This window comes from Emydura macquarii, unplaced genomic scaffold, assembly GCF_026122565.2.
Source record: "Emydura macquarii macquarii isolate MOO-44397 ecotype Brisbane River unplaced genomic scaffold, CSIRO-AGI_Emac_v2 contig_3345, whole genome shotgun sequence".
NCBI classification, from domain to species: Eukaryota; Metazoa; Chordata; order Testudines; family Chelidae; genus Emydura; species Emydura macquarii.
This window is the reverse complement of record NW_027133482.1, coordinates 7250071-7266082: the sequence shown is the minus strand read 5'-3', so window position 1 is coordinate 7266082 and position 16012 is coordinate 7250071. Positions and strand designations below refer to the sequence as shown.

General features: G+C 59.6%; 1 protein-coding gene across 3 annotated transcripts; it reads right to left on the bottom strand.

The window, feature by feature from the left end:
• Positions 1 to 6310: 6310 nt before the first annotated feature.
• On the bottom strand, positions 6311 to 15711 carry LOC137143660 (N-acetyltransferase family 8 member 3-like). Of its 3 annotated transcripts, none has more exons than XM_067533572.1 (4): positions 15633 to 15711; positions 13161 to 13273; positions 9937 to 10068; positions 6311 to 7174 (listed from the first exon to the last, which is right to left on the bottom strand). In XM_067533572.1, exon 4 carries the CDS (start codon positions 7149 to 7151, stop codon positions 6480 to 6482), a length of 672 nt encoding a protein of 223 aa, XP_067389673.1. In that variant the 5' UTR covers positions 7152 to 7174; positions 9937 to 10068; positions 13161 to 13273; positions 15633 to 15711; the 3' UTR covers positions 6311 to 6479. The 3 variants fall into 3 exon arrangements, with proteins under 3 accessions (XP_067389673.1, XP_067389674.1, XP_067389676.1); XM_067533573.1 differs by having other exon boundaries at positions 9937 to 10065; XM_067533575.1 differs by lacking the exons at positions 9937 to 10068; positions 13161 to 13273; positions 15633 to 15711 and adding an exon at positions 15047 to 15211.
• Between the last annotated feature and the right edge of the window lie 301 nt (positions 15712 to 16012).

The following is a 16012-nucleotide window of genomic DNA, read 5'->3' as shown; positions in this document are numbered from 1 at the left end:
GAAGCAGTGCCCATGTGCAGGCTGGACGAGGGGGGTCCCGGGCAGCTGTGGGGCTGTAGCTAAGTCAGGCTGAGTTTCCCGGCCCAGGACCCACTGGGCTGCAGCAGCTCTGGGGGTGCCTATGGCCAGCCTCCGGCATGGCCCAGCCACAGGGTGCCTCAGAGGACAGGGTGAAAAAAAAAAAAAAAAAAAATCCCTGGGGGACAATTCCAGCTTAATTTACCCGGCGGGTTTCCCCTTCAGTGGCCTGACTGGTGCTTTGTGGCCATGAGTTCCACAGGCCCCTGGGGGTGGGCAGCACACGTGCTCGGTAAAACCCCAGCTGTTCTCAGTGAGTGACCCTCGTCGCCCCTCTGGCCTAGGCTGCCCCCAGTCTAATCCCCCGCGCAGCAGGGTGAGGGGCCCAGCCTGCTGCTCTGCCTGGCGGCACGCCGCGCAGCTCCTACCTGGGGTGCCAGGCCACGAGTGGGGCAGGGGGTGGGAGCGGTGGGGTTTTGTGGCAGTGGGGGGCGTCACTGCCCAGACAGGGCAGCCAGGCACCATGGGCCCAGCCCAGCCAGCACCAGCCTGGGCACGGGACCATTTCTGGGACCGGCGTGGAGCTGGGCAATGCTGCCATCGAAGGCGCCAGGGGAGAGCTGGGATGGGGGCAGAAAGGCAGGAAACTGCTCCCAGGTACAAGGGCCTTTCCCGGGTGCTGGGCTAGGCCCCGTTCTGTCCCTGCCCTGAGCCCCCTCCCCCAGCATGCCCCTCCGCCTTCCCTGACCATAACGGTGACCCTCTCACTCACGGACCCCCCTGGTGCCCTGCTCCACACCAGACCCCGCCTCTGCCCATTGCAATCACCCCCCATCACTTACCCACCCCAGCCCACCTGCATCTGCCCCCCCCTTGCTGCCAGTGCCTCCCCCCCTTGTAGCCTACAGGACTAGCTGCCTGCCGGCACATATAGACCGGTCCTTATAGACTGAAGTGCTGGTGTGCTGTTATCCTCGAGTCCTCGCTCCATATGAAGGTATCCCAGCTGTAACGCCAGGCACCTCACAGGCCACCTCCTGCAGGAACGTGGAGGCAGGCAGCATGCGTCCGTGCGGGGCCTTTGGCCCAGAGAAGTGAGGCTGAGTTACAGGGTAAGGCGTAGCTGGGCCTAGCCTTTACCCGAGATAAGTCGGGAAGCAGCAAGACGGGGGGAGGGGCTGCCTCAGTTTATGCCCCAAGTGAACTTCACAGAGATGCCACAAAGCCCCCAGAAAGGGCCAGGAATAACACAGGTGAGACCAGCGAAGCATCGGGCAAGGCTGTGGCCAGGTCATTAACACACACCAACCTGCCAGCCTCGAATACGTGAACCCGACTCATTTGGGGGAGGTGAAGAAGCCACGTTTGGACTCGGAAGGAAAACCCGACTTGTTCAGGGCTAAAGAGGGACAAACCGTGTTAGCTGGGGGTGATCGCCAGCTGCTGCGTCTGTAAACTAGTGTTTGCTGGGATCCTTTGTTCTTAGTTTATACTTAGCAGTCTTAGCCGTACAGCCCTCAGCTCATGGGCAATGCCTGCTCTCCAGCCCCACACAGGAGCTGAGGAACCAGACCTCTCTCAGCTAGGTCAGCAGGGCCGGGTGTGAGTATTAATCCAGAGCACCCGTATAAATAGCTACATCACAGGTGTCTTTAGATAAGACTGGAAACCTACCCGTTAGCCAGCTGATTATTCATTTGCTTTTAATCAGTCACTTGTCTATCGCTTTATGTTATCTTAACGCTAGCAGTGGGAGCGTTCCTGTCCTGCACGCCAGGGTCCCTGTAAAAACGCTTCTGGAGCCCGATTCCGGGACTAGAACCTCGTTATCTTCTGCTCAGATCAATTAGCGAGCCTATAACCCCATTCAAATGACTAAACACCCAGACATCAGGCGCCCAGCTGGCTGTGGAGGATGGGCCCGTGGGGTGGTGGAAGCAGCTCTGCATGATTTACAGCTTCATTGATTAGTCCGGAGTATTGCAACCCCCGCCCTGGTGGCCCCAGTCCACTCTGCCGTGCTGCCCGAGGGTGCAGAGTCTCGGTCAGTGGGTGGCACGCAGCCCAGCCTGGCGCCGACCCAAACGGCACCGGGACAGAAACCCAGCCCAGCTCTGCCCGGCGCCTGGAGCGTCGTGAAAGCAAACAGCCCCAGCCCCGTGTCCTGCCCACCGCCAGGCAGCCAGGTCCCGGAGGAGCACGAGCGCCTCATGTCAATACGGGCCTGACAAGCCGCCCGTTGTGCCCGCCGGTGGAGTGGGGCGGGAGGGACGGGGTTGGCCGGCCTTGGTTTGGCTTCTGCTGAGAGCTGGCAGCTTCCAGGGGCTGGAGCGGACTGGTGCTGGGCTGAGCTAATAGGAGAAATACACTCGAGATCTCAGCCTCTGTGCAAGGAAAGGGGGGGCCCTGGCTCCTCAGCGCGCTGGGCCCTTAGCCAGCCCGGCCCGGCCCGGGCAGCCCCTCAGGCAGCACGTCACGAGGCCACGCAGGGCGGCAAGCCCTGGTTACGGCCGTGCAGTGTGCGCTGAACCAGCCCCACGCCCACAGCTCTGCCGGTGCCCCTCAATCCTGACCTCCTGCTAGCCCAGCCCTGCCCTGCCCACGGCCCCGGCTCTGCCAATGCCCGCCCAATCAGTTAGGGGCTGTCTCAACAAGGCTGGGCCCCCGAATGCTGACCAGAGGGTGCCCGTGCGCCCCACCATGCCCGAGGCTCACTGGCGTGAAAGCGGGTGGCCTCAGACCCTACATGCTGAATCAGACGGCTCGCGGGGTCTCTGGGGCACGTCCCCCACCTCCTGTCAGCCTGCGCAGGGCAGGGCCCTGCAGAAAGCACCGCACGGCGCCCTGGATTCTGGCGGACGTTCCAGCAATGAGCGGGGCGTGGGACGGCCCAGGAGAGCAGCGGCTCTGCTTTACCCCAAGGGGCATTGCACCGGGCCCAGGGCCGGCTGGCAAGGGCACAATGGGCCAGGTTTACAAAGGTGTTTAGGCACCTAACGAGGCAGCAGATTGGCACCGTGTGGGAACTACCAGGTGCCTGTGTGGGGTGGCAGGGTGGAGGCACTGGCTGCGTCCTCCTCCTGAGAGGTCTGGGGCTGCAGTGTCCAGCTAGGCTACTCAGCTGGTCCCTGTCACCTCCCAGCTGTTCACGTAGCTGTCCTCACACCCCGCCATAGGCAGGCTGCTGGCCACGTTGGGCAGCCAGGGACTGAGGCATAGAGAGGCTAAGTGACTGGCCCAAGGTCACCCAGGCAGGCTGGGGCGGAGTGAGGAATGGCACCAGCCTTGCCTCAGTCCCGCCCTGATAATCCCAAAAGCTTGATTCTGTTAGACTGATTCTATGTGAAACACCCTGATTGTCCTGGTACGTGACAAACCACCACAGCAGTTGCACTGTGGGTATGTAGGGGGAGCTGCTCACTGCTGATACCTTGTCCGCAATTAACGTCTGGTCACTGGTTATTTCGTTTGTAAAGTTACCAAAAATCACGCTGTGAAAGCGTTGCTATTGTTGAAGTTCATGGTTTAAAGTCACGGCTGAAAGGAACACCAGCAAACCTTCGAGAACCGGAAAACGCAACGTTCAATAAAACCGTTTTGTGAGGATAGTAAATGTTGTAAACTAAAACCAAAGTCATGGCTGCTGACGGACACGTGTGTCTGCCCTGTACACGTCTGAAGCACATGTTAAACAATCCGGGTGTAAATAGCTGAATGAGTGATGTGTGCCTGGGAGCCCAGCGAGTGACGGGGAAAGGCGCCAGCCTTGGCTGTTCACTGGAGTGAAAACAACAACGTTTACGACCCAGCCGGCTGCAGACTGCCCACCTGCTGCTCTGGAATCCGCCTCAAAAAACAAACCAAAACAAACTATGGAGAATAACAGCAAGGGTCGTGCTAGCAAAACAGGGTGCTCAATAATCACCCCAGGACGCAGATGCAGCATGACGAAGCAGAGCCCATAAATTGGCGTAAGAGCTACCCCTGTCAGAAGGGGACACATGGATGAGGACTTTGGGTTTGGTTCTACAATCATCCTGCAGACGCATCGGTGTGCACCGGCAGAGCCCTGCTCCCTCCCTCATGCATAGCCACCTGGCTCTTTATTTTATAACCCCTAAGCACCGCCCCATGCGTCCTCTCGCTGGAGAGGAAGGCCAGCGGAAAAGCAGGTGTTCGGGTGCAAGTGGTATAAGCGGTTAGGCCTGAGCTGGGATTCTGGGCCAGCTGAGTCTCTGAGACACACACGTTGGCAAAGCACAGTGACATGGTGTGTCTCTTTGGCCGGACGCTGGGTTTTCTTTATCACTGTGCCGAGCTAAGGGCTGCAGTTAAAGGTCTCGGCGCAGTGAAGGTGGGATACATGAGGGGCAGCGCTGCCTCCTCTGCGCGGCAGATGTCAGCACACGGCCAAGCCACCGGCTGGGACCATGAGGGAGGTGTTAAAAAGAAAGAAACAGAGGGCCATAAAGTGACCCTGGCCGAGCTGCGATCCTGTTCTCTGCCCCTCCCATGGGGTTGTACTAAAGCCCCCAGAGCCAGACACCCCCCCCAAAACGGCACATGACCACACATTGGAGGGGGGTTGCAGATATAATTAAGCCGATTAAGAAGGAGCGGGGGGGGTTTCGGTGGCACATGGCTCCATGGTCAGGGAAAGAGGGAGTTCTGTGGGCGTCTAGAACTAGGATTGGGGGGGGAGGCGGGGGAGGCTGACTGGTGTGAAGGGCTTGGCCCTAGTGTCTCGGTTTAAGCGTGGCCGCGTAACCCCCACTAAGCCGGCGTGGAGTGCTTGCAGGCAGGACTCGGGGCTGCTGCAGGGATGGTGGGAGGAGAGCGCGCAGAGCTGGGCCCAGGTCAGGAGATCCCATGCAGGGGCGTGGAACAGCTGCTGGACTCTGGGAACGGGGGCAGAAGGCAGCTGCGTGGTAGCCCAGGACTCTGCTCCAGGTGGGGCCACAGGCCACTGGCCACCAGCCAGGACCGAGCCCATAGGACGCGCCTGGCCTGTGCAGGGAACGGCCCTGCATCCTTATTCCTCCTCCGCTGCCCTGCTCTTGAACCGTCTCCTCAGGCAGGGGGCAGGGGGCAAGGGGCTGGAGCCCCAGCTCACGCAGGGCAGGGCAGGGCAGGGCAGGGCAGGGCAGGGCACAGCTCTGGGCTGGGCGAGCCGGGCAGGGGGTGGGCGGCAGAGTCAGCCGTTGCAATGCAGCAACAGGAAAAGCCAGGGCAGGTTTGGGCTCCAGGCACATCCCGGAGCAGGGACGGGGCTAGACGCTGTCTCGAGAGCCCTGTGGGGGCAGCGACGCCAAGAGTGGCAGGGCCCCTCCCAGCTGGGGGGTGAGAGCAAACGGCATTCAGAGCAGCCCCGCAGCAGCTCTCGGGGCTGAGTGCTGGGGAAAGGTGAAAGGAGTCGGCTCTGTGACATGTGCCCGTCTGCAGCCGCCGGCCTGGTGTCGCCCTGGGACAGGAACGGGGCAGATTAATGGGCCTGGCCAGGAGAGCTCAGATTGTACCGGGCACATTTAGTCTGACTCTTGCGGGCGCTCCTGGACAGCCAGAGGCGTGTAGCCGTGCCGCCGTCTGCCCGGGGAACGGGGTGGGCGCACGGCCCTTTGCGGGTGGCCAGCGGCGTGTAGCCAAGCCGTGCCATCGTCCCCCCGGGGTGCGAGCCGGGCATACAGCCCTTTACGGGCGGCCAGAGGGAGTCGTGGGGACTCACCCCTTCTCCCTCCAAGCCCTCGGTGCCCAATTTTAGGCGCCTGCAGCTGACCCACGAGCCTTACCCCCATCTCCAGTCCGTACGTGGGGCTAAGGACACCGACCCTCCCTGGAGGTCAGCGGCAGACCAAGGGGTCCCAGGCACTGGGGAGGCCCCTTGTGCTGGGCACTGACTGTCCAGAGCCCCCGTCCTGAGCTAGGCACTAATCAACACAGCCAGGCAGCGTAATGAACAATCGCTGCTTGGACTCTGGGCCCCAGGGGACCGCGGGAACCCTCCAGTCTGTCCATCCGTTTCACACCGGCCAGACCCCCTCGCACCGATTCCTGCGGCCGAGCTGAGCAGACCGGGGGAAAGAGATGCCTTCACGGAGGGGTTTGCCGGGTTCTGGAGGGGCCATGGGTTAGCTAGGAACTGAGCGAATGTGGGTGTGTCTGATCCCGGCTGGTTCAGTTCCAGGGGTGAAGTTCAGACCCAGCAGGACCGAGGGGGCTGTGGGTAAGGGGGAGCCCTTAGGGGAACAACAATGCCATGCCAGCACAAGAACAGCGTCGTGCACACGAGCCTTGTCCTCCAAGCTCAGTTTATTTTTCAATGAAAATGGTTAATACAAAAAGGTATTAAAAAAAAAAAAAAAAAAAGGGTAGCAAGTTGCTGGGAGTTAATTAACAAGCCAGGCCAAGCTCCCAGCTACTGGGCAGGCCGGCAAAGAATCTCCAGCCTTGCCACCTACCCGCCTTCAGCGAGCCCCTGGGATCTCGTATCTGTAATAGAAGATGGAGAACTGCAGAAACCGGGCCAGGGCCGACGGGGATCTCTCCCGGACCTTCTGGAAGCCCAAACGCTCGTACAGGTGCTGAGCCGCAAACTGAACCATGGAGGTTGCCAGCACAACGGTGCTGTAGCCACGTTCCTGGGCGAAGCGGATGACTGTCATGGAGAGCGCCCTGGCGATTCCCTGGCCCCGGTACTCCCTGGCCACGGACATGCGCTTCAGCTCCAACGCGCTCCCCCTCTGCGAGGGGTCCTCCGGCAGGACGGCAGCCACCATGCCCACCGCAGCCCCGTCGGACTCTGCCACCCAGAGACAAGAGTCTGCCGCCTCCAGGTAGGTTCTCCGGATGTCCCGCAGGTCGCTGCGAAGAGCCTGCTGGACGTAACTGGTCCACATAGACCGGAGGCCAAACCAGCTCCCGGTGACAGTCAGCGCCAGAGCTGCAAGGGAGACGAGGAGGGACCCGGAGGCCACAAGCACTGCCAGGAACAGGCCCCAGAAGAACAGCTGGACCTGGAGACGCATCAGCACATGGAAGTAGCCGGCGGGAACGTGCTCCAGTATCCCCTGGGCGAAGATGGCGCGCACTGCCTCGTAGTCACGGTCCTCATACTGCCGGATGCGGTACGGAGCCATGGCGGCCACGTGGCCTCGTCACCCTAGAACAGACAGAGTGGAAAGCCGGGGGGGCGGGGCGGGATTTGGGACGTTGCTGATGCACTGGCTGCTCCCCTCTGCAGGGCTGCCGGTGTCCAGCGGGGCGTTAACGGGGCCCTGGCATTGTTCTCAGCCCCGGCACAGCAGGCGTTGGCGCCTCACAGCGTCCAGTGCCCCTGGGCTGAGCGGGCAGCTTCTTGCTGCCCCAGGAAGGCACAGCCCGGTGGAGACGGCAGCAGCTCAGGGGTGAAGCGAGGGGCTCGGATGGGCTTCAGGCTCCCTCATCCGCCAGCCAGCTGCACTGGGTTCCCTCCCCAGCATCACTGAGCGCTGGCAAATGGCCTCTCCCAGCCCTGCGTCTCCCCACCGCCCCTCCCAGCTCCCTCAACACCCACCCATCAGCACCTTCCCTGCACCTGCACCCCCAGACGGATGCTCCACCCCCACCCCATCAGGAGAGAGAGGGTCCTGGGGCAGCTGGGTGGAGGGGCCTGCAATCCGCTGGGTGCTCCCAGGAATTGTGGGCATGAGAGGCCGTGCTGTCCAAAGCCAGCTGGAGACGCAGGAGCTGAGCCTCTGAAACCCAGGCTGCAGGTTACGTGCCTGAGGCCACAGAGAGTCAGTGGCTGAGCTGAGAACAGAACCCAGGTCTCCTCCCGCCAAGCCCCACAGCTGAGCCACAAGGCCGCCGCTAACCCGGGCCATCCCACGCTGGGCACGGAGCATGGCACCCTCAGCTCATCTAAGCTGACCTCCTGCAGAGCACAGGCCAGACAGCCGCACCCAGGTCGCCTGCATGGAGCCCCATAAAACGTGTCTGGCTAAAGCGTCTCCCAGACGGGCAGTCAGGCCAGACTCGCCAGGCAGGAGACGGCGAAAGCACCGCCTCCCACGGCAGTTTGCCCCGATCGCTGATCACGTGAAAAAACGTCTGCCGCTTTCCAGGCGCGGAATTTGTCTGGCTTCAGCTTGCAGCCGCTGGGTCTTGTCCTGCCACCTTCCACCAGATGAAAGCGCCCGCTAGCACCCGGCACCTTCTCCCCAGGAAGGTACTTACACATGTGATCAAGTCACCCTCAGCCTTCTCTCTGCTCAGCCAGCCAGACGGAGCTCTGCACGTCTCACTGCAAGGCGTGTTCTCCAGCCACCCAGTCATGTTGGCGGCTCCTCTGCCCTTCTCCAAGTTTTCAGCATCTTTTTAGAATCCAGGGTGGGTCTCCCCAGCGCCATATACAGCAGCAACATCACAGACTCACAGCAGAGTAGGGTTGGCAGGGACCATAGGAGGTATCTAGTCCAACCCCTGCTCAAAGCAGGACTAACATCACCTTGCTGCTGCCACTCACCACCCCCGTGTATCCATCCTGGCATCGCATCAGCCCTTTGTGCCACCCCATCGCACTGGGAGCTCACAGTCAGTTACGTCTCCACCGCGACCCGTCAATCCATTTCAGAGTCCCCACTCCCAGGAGACAGTCCCCCATGCCATAGGTAGGGCCTGTGCTCCTTGTTCCTAGATGTGCAGCACTGCATTTTGCTGGATTCAAACGCATTTTGCTGGAACTGTCCCAGCTACCAAGGGATGCAGATCACTCCTAGCAGGATGGTAAAGGAGCCGGAGCAGGGAGGTTATTTCACCTCTGGATTATTTGGCTGCAGTGTAACTGCTGCTGGAAGAGTTGCCAGGTCTGGTGCCCACAAGTCAAGAAGGATGTTGATAAACTGGCGGGGCCAGAGAAGAGCCCCGAGGATGAGTACAGGATTAGAACACCTGCCTGCTAGGGAGAGGCAAGGCGCTCACTCTGTTCAGCTGCAGGAGGAAGGTGTGGGGCTGACGCGGCTGTAGTCTATAGGCATCAACATGGGGAACAAATATTTAACAGCAGGCTCTTCAGCCCAGCAGAGGACGGTGGAACACGACCCAATGGCAGAAGCTGAAGCTAGACAAATCCAGAGTGGAAAGAGGACGCACATTTGGGAGGGCGAGGGGAATGCACCACGGGAACAGGTTCCCCAGGGGCGTGGCGGCTTCTCCATCCCTGCCAAGTCTTCAATCCAGACTGGCTGTTTATCTAACCGCTCTGCCGGCTCCAGGAGTCGTGGGGGGGCAGGGCTCCGGCCTGTGTTACAGGGGATCCCCTCTGGCCTCGGCATCCATGAAGAACCACAGCTGCGTCTTCCCCCTCACTTGTGGGACTGGGCCTTTTTAATGCTCTCTCGTATAATAATACACTGGTCCCCATTTCCAGCCACGGGGGTGTGGGGGTGTGTGTACTTTCCCTCCCAGCCCATTTCACTCACCCTTTTCCTGGAAACACCACTTGGCAGCCCTGCCCTAGAGAACAAGACGGGGACGGGAGGGGCAGGAGGGAGCAGACTGCTGTGTTCCTGCCTGTGGGAGACAAGGCCCTCCCAGGGGCTCAGGATTGGGGGGGGGGGGGGGGGGGGAGGGAGGTTCACTAGGCTGGCCCTGCCCCTTTAAATGCTAGCCCTGGCTGGCTACAAACAACCTGGCCACCCAGGTTCCATGCAGCACCCGGCCAGCGGCTCCCCCAGCCCAGAGGGCCGAGATCGGGTCTGGAAGGTGAGGACAGGTGTTGGTGTCACAGCTGTCCTTCCCCTCCCCCCCGCCGGATCCACATGCAGAGCAGCTCTCACGCGTTCCCTTGCGCAGCGTGGCACCTAGCCAGCGGGGGTGCCTGGCTCCGGGGGGGGGGGCACTGCCAGCCCTTTGGGGTGACTCTGCTCAGGACGCACTGCTCACCTTGCTGGAGTGTTTGGTGCAGATCCCTGGATCCTGCGTCCCCGGAGACTCCACACGCGGGAACAGGAAAAGCTTCCTGGCCTCTGGGGGCGGAGCGCGCCACTCTGTATCCAGGGACTTTGGCCCACGCTGCTGGGGACAAAGGACACGAGCCATCAGCTGGGACTGAGCTCACGGGAAGTTCCTCGACTTCCCGGGGAACTGCCCGGATTCCTTGTCCCTCCTCTGCTCGTTCACCTTCCCGAGCAAGGAGCAGGGCAGAGGCTCAGCTCTGGGAGGGGAGGGGAAGCCTGGGCACCTGGAAGGGCTGGGGAGACCCCGGGCAGGGGGCAGGTGTCAGCGGGCTAGGCAGATGTTTGCAAGCCGGCCAACAGGGGCCCAGCGAGAGGCATGAAGGTGTGGAATCATCTGCCAAGGGGAGGGGGGGACGCCCTGCCGCTTGGGACTCGAGCAGGGAGAGGCACAGCAGGAGCCATGCTGCCCGGGCTGGCCGGGACGCGCTGGCCCTGCCTGTGATGCCGGCTGCTCAGCCAGGACCTCCCGAGCTCCCTGGGCATGGCCAGCCCCGGCGCTCTGCGGCCGGCAAGCAGCTCCGGGGCGGGTGGGGGTTACTTTAAGGCACAAATGGCTATGACCCCCCTGCACACCCACTTCAAGAGGCCCCCCCGGAGTGTTAATCTGTGGGTTTGATTTGTCCCCCTCCCAGGCACAGATCACAACGAGCAGAGAAACAATTGGGAAATTCCCCCGGCCCTGTCGTCAGGGCTCGAGTACAGGTGAGCGTGACCTCGGGGCCCACCAGCAGCCGCCCCACACCGCTCTGGGGTGGTGGGGCAGGGACTGACCCGGGAGCCTGGCACAGCTGATAAGGGGGCGCATTGTTCGGCGTCTCCCTTTACACAGCTGGGTTTGGGCACTTCGTGTGAAGCTCTGTGGCTAGAACACGCCCAGCGAGACCCATACTTCAGGACCGACCGGCCCGCTGCTCACGGCGTCTCCTCCTCCGCGGCAGGGCTGCAGGCCGAGCGCCAGAGGAAACGCCCGTTGTGACCAGCACAGCGCAGGACCTCGCGCCTGACATGGGCCGGATCCACTCGGGCACCCCCATGCTCTGTGCAGAGCGGCGAGTTTCACCCATCTGCTGCTCAGTGCTCCCCCTGGGAGTCACATCTGTTCCCACCCGCGCTGGGCAGGATACCTGGCCCCCGTCCCTTGGCTCTGTTTGAGCTCTCCCTGGCCAACCAAACCTCCGCGTAGCAGCTGATTGGACAGACATGCTGCACCGTGCCCTGCCTGCTATCTGCGGATTAGCTGGCTCAGCTCCTTGAATTTCCACTTCTGCAGCCGTGGAAGAAACGCTGCCAGCTGCAGCCAAGAGCAAAGCAAGCCCGTTCCTCTCCCGAGCAGCGAGCCCCACTGCACAGGAGCCAGCAGTCCGGGCCACGATCACTGCGTGGCAGCGTCAAATACAAAGGGACAGCGACAGGCTATTCACAGCTGCTCTGCGGTGGTCCCAGTCGTCCCCTCTCCCAGCCGCTTTGCCAACAAAGCGGGGGTTAGACACGCTAGACTCACCTGGGCACAGACCCCAGCCAGGCGCCTCCCACCAGCCGGGAAAGCCCCTCACTTCCAGCCCAGAGCAGCTGTGATGCAACCGCTTGCTGCACAGAGCCTGGAGATGGCAGCTTCCCTCTGCCTGCAGGGAACCCAGCCAGCTGGCCGGGCACAGGCTGCTTTAGAGACAGGCTGCCGCATGCAGCGCTGCCTGGGACGATGGGATGGGGTCGTTTGCCACAGTCCAGGCTCCCCCCGGCAGCTGCACTCGAGCCCTTCAAGCAATAAGCTGCTCGCCTCCTGCTGCACAGCCCGGCCCTGTAACAGCCTCCCTCTCCTCGCTGGCGGCAGCCTCAAGCTGCCTGTGTCCTGCACTGGGCCTGGGAGCTGCTTATTTACAGCTGCATCATGTCACCTTTCCATGGCACCCAGGCGAGCCGCTCTGCAGCCAGGTTTCCCTGTCCATGTCCCGGGATCACACACCGAGCCACCTGCCGGGGGGCACGTTCCCCAGGGGTCAGTCCCAGTCCACTTCAGGCAGCAGCGAACATCCAGGGAGAGGCAGAAAGAAACCAGGCAGCGTGGTCTAGCGGCTGGGGCAGTGGGCTAGAGCCCTGCAGTTCTGCCCCGACCTGCTGCGGGATGTCAGGCCAGTCTCTTCCCCTCCCTAAGCGCGTTCCCCCGCCCCGCCTTTGGCTGGCGTCTCTCTGGATTGTGAACCGCTGGGCGCAGAGATCGCCTCGATGCGTTTGTGCAGCTGCTAGCACCAGGGTGTACGCAAGCGCTGCTGTCACTGACACACACACACACGGGAGGCAGGAACGGGGCGGCTGCCCTTTGGCTTGGGAAGAGAGCAAACTGGATCCACAGTCTGTTCCCTCCCCCCACACCCGCCAATCCCTCTTGCCCAGGTACCGGGGTGGGCATTTAACAAATGCAGAGGACAACAAAACCTGCCCTGGGTTATTCTAATCCCACTTCGACAGCCGAAGGCCAGTCAGCGTGAAGCACGGTAGCAGCTCTGTGCGGGAAGCGGAGACACCCTGGCGCAGTGGTCACTGCTGAGACGCTGAAGGCAGTGGGGCAGGGCTGGCAGTGGGGCCTTTCCGTCACTGGGACTTCTGCTGCTGCAGCCGTCACGAGGCGGTTGAACGCCCTTGTCCCTTGCCACGCAGACGAGCCTGGCCGCCATACCAGGACGCCGTTGCGAGCTGGGGGGTGGAGAGTCACTGCAACCATCGATTCCAGGAACGTTCGCCAAACGTGTGTTCTGAAGGTGTGCCACTGCTACAGCCGTCCCTCGGCAGCGGCTGACTTGGAAACGCGACAGGGACAGTCGGTGACACGCTGACATGAGCCTGTGCTCGGGCAACTGGTGCCAGCTACGCCGGGAAAAGGACTTCTTTGCTGACATGGCAGCGGCAGGGCTTCTGCTGGGCTAGCTCTGGGGACCGAGAAGTCATCCCCGACCTGACACAGCGTCACTACGGGCTTTCCAGCGCGGGCTGGAATTAACATTTGACACCAATTTAACCATCAATTCCTTGGAACGGAATCCAAAGGCCAAATGGTGCTTGCCCAGCTGCTCTAAAGCAAAACGCCCCAAACGGCCCCGCAACAAGCGATTTACAACAAGCAGACAGTCCCAGCACATGGATGGAGATACTTACAAACGGGCTAACGCTGGGACGCAGACGTGCTCAGGCAGCGGCTAGCAAAGAATCCTTCCCGAGTTCCCTGCTTCTCCCGTTCACAGACACGCGAGGTCACTGCCATTCACTGCCTGCAGGTACAAACCAACCGGAGACAAGTCAGCCTTACTTCGATCTTCGTCAGATTAGATTGACCATCCTCCTTTCTTCCCAAGGCCTTTCCTTCCCGGCTTTTTGCTGTCCACCAGTTTTCCCATTGCACCTCGGCTCACACAGGCTCTAGCACTGGGGCGAGGGTTGGGGAAGGGCCGGGTTGGCTCTTTTTTAAGACAGATTCCCTTTGTTTGATGCAATCTCAGCTGCAGTCACCCCTGTTGGTCAGAGGCTGCCTTTAAAACTTCTTATCTCATTAGTTGTTCTTTTAAGCAGACATCCCCCCTACATCATTCCGTCTGGCTGTATCACTTACTGTCAAGGCCTTCACGTACGACAGATATCTATTTCCTTGGCCAAACTTAAGTTTAGTTCTTTAATGTTAGACTTCTACATGCCGGTCTCTCAGAACTAGTCCAGTTCTGATGGGACACGGACTGTCTGGAATAACTGAGCCAGTCAGTGAAAGAGGGGTTCATCTAACCCTGCTTGATTTCAGTCCACAATAAAACTTTTTTCACACCATTCCTCTCCTCCACACACACAGCCGCTCTTAGAATAGAATCATAGAATCACAGAGCTGGAAGGGACTTCAGGAGGTATCTAGTCCAACCCCCTGCTCAAAGCTGGACCAACCCCAACTAAACCATCCCAGCCAGGGCTTTGTCAAGCTGCAGCTTAAAAACCTCTAAGGATGGAGATTCCACCACCTCCCTAGGTAACCCATTCCAGTGCTTCACCACCCTCCTAGGGAAAAACTTTTTCCTAATGTCCAACCTAGACCTCCCCCGCTGCAACTTGAGACCATTGCTCCTAGTTCTGTCATCTGCCACCACCCAGAACAGCCTAGCTCCATCCTCCCTGGGACCCCCTTTCAGGTAGTTAAAGGCTGCTATCAAATCCCCCCTCATTCTTCTCTTCTGCAGACTCAACAAGCCTAGTTCCCTCAGCGTCTCCTCATAAGTCTTGTGCTCCAGCCCCCTAATCATTTTTGTTGCCCTCCACTGGACTCTCTCTAACTTCTCCACATCCTTTTTGTAGTGGGGGGCCCAAAACTGGACACAATACTCCAAATGCGGCCTCACCAGTGCCGAATAGAGGGGAATAATCACTTCCCGCGATCTGCTGGCAATGCTCCTACTAATGCAGCCCAATATGCTATTAGCCTTCTTGGCAACCAGGGCACACTGCTGACTCATATCCAGCTTCTTATCCACTGTTACCCCCAGGTCCTTTTCTGCAGAACTGCTGCCGAGCCCATCGGTCCCCAGTCTGTAGCTGTGCATGGGATTCTTCTGTCCTAAGTGCAGGACTCTGCACTTGTCCTTGTTGAACCTCATCAGATTTCTTTTGGCCCAATCCTCCAGTTTGTTTAGACCCTTCTGTATCCTATCCCTATCTTCCAGCGTATCTACCACTCCCCCTAGCTTGGTGTCATCTGCAAACTTGCTGAGGGTGCAATCTACCCCATCCTCCAGATCATTAATGAAGATGTTGAACAAAACCAGACCCAGGACCGACCCCTGCAGCACTCCGCTTGTGACCGGTTGCCAGCTAGACATGGAGCCATTGATCAGTACGCATTAAGCCCTATGCTCTAGCCAGTTCTCTATCCATTTTATAGACTATTCATCCAACCCATACTTCTGTAACTTGCTGATAAGAATACTGTGGGAGACCATATCAAAAGATTTGCTAAAGTTAAGGTATATCATGTCCACCGCTTTCCTCACATCCACAGAGCCAGTCACTTCTTCATAGCAGGCAGTCAGGTTGGTCAGGCATGACTTTCCCTTGGTGAATCCATGTTGACTGTTCCTGATCACCTTCCTCTCTTCCAAGTGCCTCAAAATGGATTCCTTGAGGACCTGCTCCATGATTTTTCCAGGGATTGAGGTGAGGCTGACGGGTCTGTAGTTCCCCGGATCCTCCTCCTTCCCTTTTTTGAAGATGGGCACTATATTTGCCTTTTTCCAATTGCCCGGGACCTCCCCCGATTGCCACGAGCTTTCAAAGATAACAGCCAATGGGTCTGAAATCACATCAGCCAACTCCCTCAGCACCCTTGGATGCATTGCATCCGGCTCCATGGACTTGTGTATGTCCAGCCTTTCTAAATAGTCTTGGACCTGTTCCTTCAGCACTGCAGGATGTTCCCCTCCTTCCCATTCTGTGCCACCCAGTGCAGTAGTCTGGGAGCTGACCTTGTCTGTGAAGACAGAGGCAAAAAAGGCATTGAGTATCTCAGCTTTCTCCTCACCCTCTGTCACTAGGTTGCCTCCCCCATTCTGTGAGGGGCCCACACTTTCCCTCATCTTCCTCTTGTTGGTAACATACCTGTAGAAACCCTTCTTGTTCCCCTTCACGTCCCTTGCTAGCTGCAACTCCAATTGCACTTTGGTCTTCCTGATTTCACCCCTGCACGTTCGAGCAGCATTTTTATAATCCTCCCTGGTCACCTGATCAAGCTGCCACTTCCTGTAAGCTTCTTTTTTTGTGTTTAAACTCACCAGCACTTCTTTGTGAAGCCAAGCTGGGCGCCCACCCTATCTTGCGAAAGTATCTTTCACAAGAATGTGACACCAGCAGCAAATTCATTGCCAGCTCCGCCCAGGGAAGGCAACGGAGCAAAACGGCAGTAGGTGAGTGTTGTCTGTACTGGAAAACAAGCTGAATCAGCCCAGCTACAGCTCAGCCCAGGGTCGCAGGCGGAGGGC